The following is a 6,288-nucleotide window of genomic DNA, read 5'->3' as shown; positions in this document are numbered from 1 at the left end:
ATGATGAACTAAAGTCAATTGTTGTAATTTGCCAGTGCATTTATTTATTTCATCCCTGCTGTTGCACAGCCCATACACCCCTCTTACTGCGTGTGTCCCCTTGTTTAAAGTCGTGCAATATTTACAAGCCCGGTGCTGAAGTGCGACATACCTGTGTGCCACAGCCCCCTAACTTTTATTTGGGCACTCGCATGGGCTGTCTTTTTTTTTCCTGCAGGATTTGTGTAGGTGAATAATAACTTCATCGGATGTTGATTTGCACACAGAGAGAGGGGGGAAAAAACAAAAAAAGCAGAAAGAAAGCGAGCCCCCCGCACAGGGACGCGGCGGCTGGAGTCTGCGCCGCGGCTCCGTATTTGGGCAAGGCCCCGCCCCCTGCGCGTCATGGCGTGACGCCGGCGCTCCCGCGGGTTCGGAGTTTTGGCTCCCGGGAAAGGGTCCATTCCTGGGGGATAGAGGGCTGAGTTTTGCACGCTTGCATCCATTCTGCAAGACGCTAAAGGCCCCTTCATCAACCTCTCCAGTGTCCGGGAACACCTCCGTGGTAATCATTTTTTCGTTTATTTGTCTTTTGGAGCAGGAGCGCCTTGGCAGAAGTGCTGGATCCAGCCGCGTCCTGAAGCTCTGATGCGGGTGTTAGTAGGATGACACCACAGTGAGCAGAGCATCACCCCAAAACACAAACAAGTCTTTTTTTTTTTTTTTTGTGCAATATTATTATTCCAACAAAAATAAACACCACAAAACAACAGCATAGTTGAAGTACTTCTCTCCAGCGCCAGGATCACGTCCCAACTCGCTGCTGAAGTGCAGGTCCGTCCGCCGTGTTTATGTGCTGCCAGCGCAGGACCCAGTGAAGAAGAAGCGAGACCTGAACTGGGCTTCTCCTCCTCCTGAGCCCACCCGACCCAAGCCCGCTCTTATCTTCCCATCGCCAAGGAAAAAACAACAACTCTTTTGACATTTCCTTCATCCTCACCCCTTCTGGTATAGGAGCTGGTTGTGCACCAAAAAAACTGTTTTAATGTTTGGGATTCAGGAAAATATACCAAGAGGTGGGACGACAATGAAAGAGGAACCGCTGGGCAGTGGGATGAATCCCGTCCGATCGTGGATGCACACAGCTGGGGTAGTGGATGCGAACACAGCCGCCCAAAGGTATGTATGCCAAATCATCTGATTTTTTAATGCATTTCTCATATCGACCCTAAATCCCCTCAATACTCTGTATCAATTACAATCTCCCCATGCTCCTCTTCAGCTTTTTCCCCCTTTCATTACATCATATTACTGTTATAGTGACAAATCAAGAAATCTCCTGTCTCCCCAACGTGCTCCTCGCTTCCCATCTCCACTGCTCCGCAGCAGCCCATGCCTCTCCAGCGCCTGTGCCACCTAACCGAGCCGCTGTCTCTCTTCTCCCCGCAGCGGAGTGGGCTTGGCTCGGGCGCACTATGAGAAGCAGCCGCCCTCCAACCTCAGAAAGTCCAATTTTTTCCACTTCGTCCTGGCTCTGTATGACAGGCAGGGGCAGCCCGTGGAGATCGAGAGGACCGCTTTTGTGGACTTTGTGGAGAAGGAGAAAGTAAGCGCTACTTTGGATTATCATCCTAAACGATTAGATATGATTTTGTGAGAGATAAACTCAATGGTACTCTAGAGGTGTGGGACCACGTGTAGTTTGACTGGTAATAACAGCCCGACTGCAGCAAAAAGCAAAAGGAACAAAAAAAAGTTTTTTTGTTTTTTTTCTAAAAACATCTAAAACTGTTAATTTAAAATATTTTATACATCTTTAAAAATATACATATATAGTATTGTTTATGTAGTTAAGTATCTCCCTATATATAAACACACACATATAGATATACATACATGCATGGGCTCCACACACACACACACACACACACACACACATTCACACTGTTGTATTTGAGACACTGGCATTCAACACACAATCAAAAAGCAGGTTTTTAACTCTGATTCACGACAATAATTATTGCTGCTGATTATTTTCAGGAACCAAACAGTGAAAAAACTAACAATGGAATTCATTACAAACTGCAGTTATTGTACAGCAATGGTAAGTGAAAGAAAATATATCCACCTTGCAAGTTTTATATTTTAGAATTGAATTAATGTATTGATTGATCACTTTTCTGGGGTTATAGAAATTGAAGAAAATGCATTATTATTTTTTGATTATTATTATTTGTATTTAAAATAATAAATTAAAATGAAACATTTCAATTCCACATTGCATCGGTATAGTTTGGGGATTTTAATTCAATTGTTTTTTTATGATTACAAAACTTTGCTTTTCTGGTTAATTTTCAAAGTTTAATATTAGATTGAAAAAACGACAATGTCTTATATTAAATGTTAAATGCAAATCCACATCCAGAGATGTTGTTTCCGATATTATTCATTACGCTCGACAAGCACATTTAAATAGATGTAGTTGTGTTAAATGAGACAACTAAATAAAAATACTATAAAACAATCTCTTTGTACTCACCCATTAAATTGCATGAGTAACAATGGTTGGATTTTACGATTTAATTCAGATTTATTTTTTATGTTCACAATAAATAATTAAACTTTTAATGTAGAAATGTTTGTATTTAGACATTTATTCTGTGCATTTTACGCGCTAGAGTCCGCCAGTTCTCCCACGTTTATCGATGCATTTACATTTAATAATATTTATGCAGTATAAATAAATATAATATTGCTGTGAATCAAAATGTTAAAAAATATAAACTCAATTGACGTTTACAAATATTTTCCTTAGGTGTCAGAACAGAACAGGATCTTTACGTACGACTAATTGATTCAATGACTAAACAGGTAAGAATGGCTTTTATTGTATCTTATTGTGTATATTGTTTTTTTTAGCTATAGTGCGGGTGATGTGTTTTTATTGAAGATGGGCATTTATTCATAACAAGTCAATTGAAACTGTCCTGTTGTTGTTTTTGTACTTGAGGTCTTAAATATGGAATGAAGCGATTGCGTTCAATAATTAAATACCACGATTTGGAAAATATATATAGCAATCAACACAACGTGGGACTAGCGAGTGAATTAATATTCCATGTTGGGACTGTGCATTCTTTAATTGCATTCATTTAATTGCGTGTCTAAATCAATACGTGTTTAGAAAAATTGCACTTCGTAATTTTAGCGAGAATATCAAAGTGCAAAACAGAAGAGCATGTCAGGTTAAAAGTTACCATTCCAAAATCACCTCTCGACCCCCTCTCTATAATTCAAGATGTAACTCCAGGGGTCTCCACAACCCGTCCATTTCTTTCAAACCTCTGTCATTGCCTGTATGTAACATAATTATAGGGCAGCGGTTATTGCATTTTAAACTTTACTTTGGCACCTCCAACGAAAACTACACTCGTCTGAGCTGCGGCTTTAATTTTATCTCCATGTTGTATTTGTGTCTTTGATTGTAGCAATATTTAACGATGATATTCAAATAATAACACAAATGTACACATTAAAATATATTTATAGATGGAGTTAATTCGGAATTAATTACTTATGCAATTCATGACAATAGCGACCAAAATGATTCAATCAAGGATTTAGATTTAAGTTCTGATTGTTTTTCTCCCAGCCCCCGTTTTCTGTTTTATCTAACCAATATACACAGAAAGTACTGCATTTATGTGGCGAAAAACTATCACACAAATAGTATAATCTGGCTTTAATTGTGTTTCTGATGTTGGTGTCTTTTAACCCTTGAATGGTAACCACGTTAAAGTGAAATGATTTTGTTTATAATGATAAGTAGATGTGACAGGCATGCTAAAATCCTCCTGGCAAAGACGAAGCTTTTTTTATTATTATTATTTCAATGGCCAGCAGGCAGACCAAACCCAGAGAAGGGCTCTTGAGTCGACAGTGTGCTTTATTTCCTTTGTATACAGGACCTCAGTGTTTTAGGAAATCACTGGTGTCTAATTAAGGGACGTATAGAGATAAATACAGAGTGCATAGAAAACTGAAGTGGGGAGGTTTAAATGCGGTTGTTATTATTATTATCATTCATTTATCCCCTGTGGTGGCAGCTCCTATAGTATTGAAAAGAAGAGCGTTTAATCTCCCACTTCATTGACGCAAAAATAGCCTGTAAATGATCAGAGAGGCAATGGCGCTGAACCGTCACTTTATGGATTTCTGTATTTGAAAGAGGAAAATAAATCACGCCAATATAGATCACAGAGAGCAGGAGTTATATAAAACTTATTTCTCTGGGAAAAATATTTTATATGATCACAGACTGATATAGTTTAGCCTGTGTATACATATACTCTGAAACATTGTGTCAATTCTGAACGGTGACACACATTATGCTACTTTAATAATAGGGCCTGAGCAACTTTAGAAACAATGTTTCTGTTTGGCTTTATTTTCTCCAGCACCGCCAATTAACGCGCTTTCTCACGGAATGTCAATTAGCTGAGCAGGGGAAATCATTTGCGTGCTTTGTTTATAAAAGTATATATCAGTAAAGCATACAAACAATATTTTGTTTTTTAATTATTTTAAATGTTTTTTTCTTTAGTGTTGCAATGTTCATTCTTCCTTTCTTTCGTTCTTTCTTATTTATGTCTTTCTGTCTTTCAAGTCACTGTTGTGATGTATTTGCGCTGTGTTGTTCTGGGAGGATGTAGATGCCATTAGGGTAGTAATGATGGGGCAGGATTTCCAATAGTGGAGCTGCTTGTGGATGCGCTCAGTGGAGTAGTAGAGAGAGAGAGAGAGAGAGAGGGAGAGAGAGGGAGAGAGAGGGAGGGAGGGAGGGAGGGAGAGAGAGAGAGAGAGAACTGAAGGCGAGCGCACCTACAGCTCTACACCATCTGTTTAAGCCAATGCTCAAAAATTACTCAACCGTACCCCCAGACACCGCTTTTTATCCAAAGAAAAATCATTGTTAGCAGCTCAAAATAAACAACAGATTGCCCATTAGCACATTTCCCCCAAATATCTGCAAATTATAACCATATTGATGTATACGGTTATGGGTATTATTTGAAGCGCCCTTCTGCATCTAATGAAAACCTCCATTAGCTATTTAATAAGTGATATATATATATATATATATATATATATATATATATATATATATATATATATAAATGTGGAGGTTGCATGTGTACATGTAACATACATAGCATGTTGTCTTGACATATATGGTTTAACTTCATATTAACACAAATCTGAAATAACGAATTGTTCTAATTTGTGTTACTTATTTTTCTTAAAGAATAATTAATATAGATGTTGCAATATAAGTTGATTCTTAGCCCTCAGGGGGGGTACAGAAAAAGTTTACCAAAAGGAAAAAAACAAAAACGTTCAGATTATTGTTTCCTGTACAAATATCTAGGATACAAAATATCTATTTTAAATAAGTGTGTTGTATATATAAAAACACAAACACAGTCTAGGTGGTGTTGATTTCACTGGTAAAATGTGTTTATGAATTTGTGAGATATTAATGCACCGACTCTAATTTCTCAGCCGCATAAAGTTTCACAGTCAATAATGTGCGCTAGCGAGACCCGCACACTGTGCGCAGGGTTCAGAAATAAAGCAGCACAAAAAGTGCATCTTAAATGCGCCAATGAAGGGGGAAAGTGCCAATGAAGGCCTGCATTTTATTTACATGTAGATTTCATTTGTTTAGGCGTTAGGCCTCTAATTTTCCCTGCGATTTCCCTTTCCTTAATATGGATCTTAATCATGCATTTCAAATATGCGCCATGTTTATATCTCATGAGCCATAAATAACTGGATATTGTAATTGATTTATATGCTTTCTTTTCGTTTTCTTTTTAAGGCAATTGTTTATGAAGGTCAAGACAAAAACCCCGAAATGTGCCGAGTTCTTCTCACACACGAAATAATGTGCAGGTAAGAGACCCGGTGTTCATATTTTAATATTTCATTTCTTGCGGGTGTCTGTTGGTGTTTGAAAGAAATAACGCAAATGCGCACTTGTGTTTCACTGGTTTTGCGCTAATATGGACCCAGTTCTATGCATTTCTATTAAAACATATACTGTAAAATATGATATATATGCGGGTGCATTCGGTAGTCTGTTTTTGTGTGCTAGAAAAGCAATCAATGCAAGATAATAATAATTAATAATATATTTAACATTTGTAATGCATGGACCATATCTAAAATTAAAATGGCATAATACGATATGAGTTTAACTCGGGTAGGTGAACTCTTATGTCAGCTTATACATCTTTACGGTAGGTA

The 6,288-nt window shown here is 37.8% G+C and overlaps 1 protein-coding gene across 13 annotated transcripts in view; it reads left to right on the top strand.

The window, feature by feature from the left end:
• The first annotated feature begins 396 nt into the window (after window positions 1-396).
• Window positions 397-6,288, top strand: part of ebf3a (EBF transcription factor 3a) — an 88,685-nt gene continuing 82,793 nt past the window's right edge. For 3 of the 13 annotated variants that reach the window (XM_066692868.1, XM_066692869.1, XM_066692867.1), the window contains exons 1-5: window positions 432-1,158; window positions 1,429-1,585; window positions 2,020-2,083; window positions 2,795-2,850; window positions 5,861-5,934. In XM_066692868.1, coding sequence (XP_066548965.1) covers window positions 1,025-1,158; window positions 1,429-1,585; window positions 2,020-2,083; window positions 2,795-2,850; window positions 5,861-5,934 — 485 coding nt within the window. In that variant the 5' untranslated portion in view covers window positions 432-1,024. Of the gene's footprint in view, window positions 1,159-1,428; window positions 1,586-2,019; window positions 2,084-2,794; window positions 2,851-5,860; window positions 5,935-6,288 lie in introns of all 13 variants that reach the window. The other 10 variants (XM_066692874.1, XM_066692872.1, XM_066692873.1 and 7 more) reach the window with 5 other exon arrangements.

The sequence above is a fragment of the Amia ocellicauda genome, chromosome 20 (assembly GCF_036373705.1).
Source record: "Amia ocellicauda isolate fAmiCal2 chromosome 20, fAmiCal2.hap1, whole genome shotgun sequence".
NCBI lineage: Eukaryota > Metazoa > Chordata > Actinopteri > Amiiformes > Amiidae > Amia > Amia ocellicauda.
Note: the sequence above shows the minus strand (reverse complement) of the source record. Positions and strands in the feature narration are given on the sequence as shown.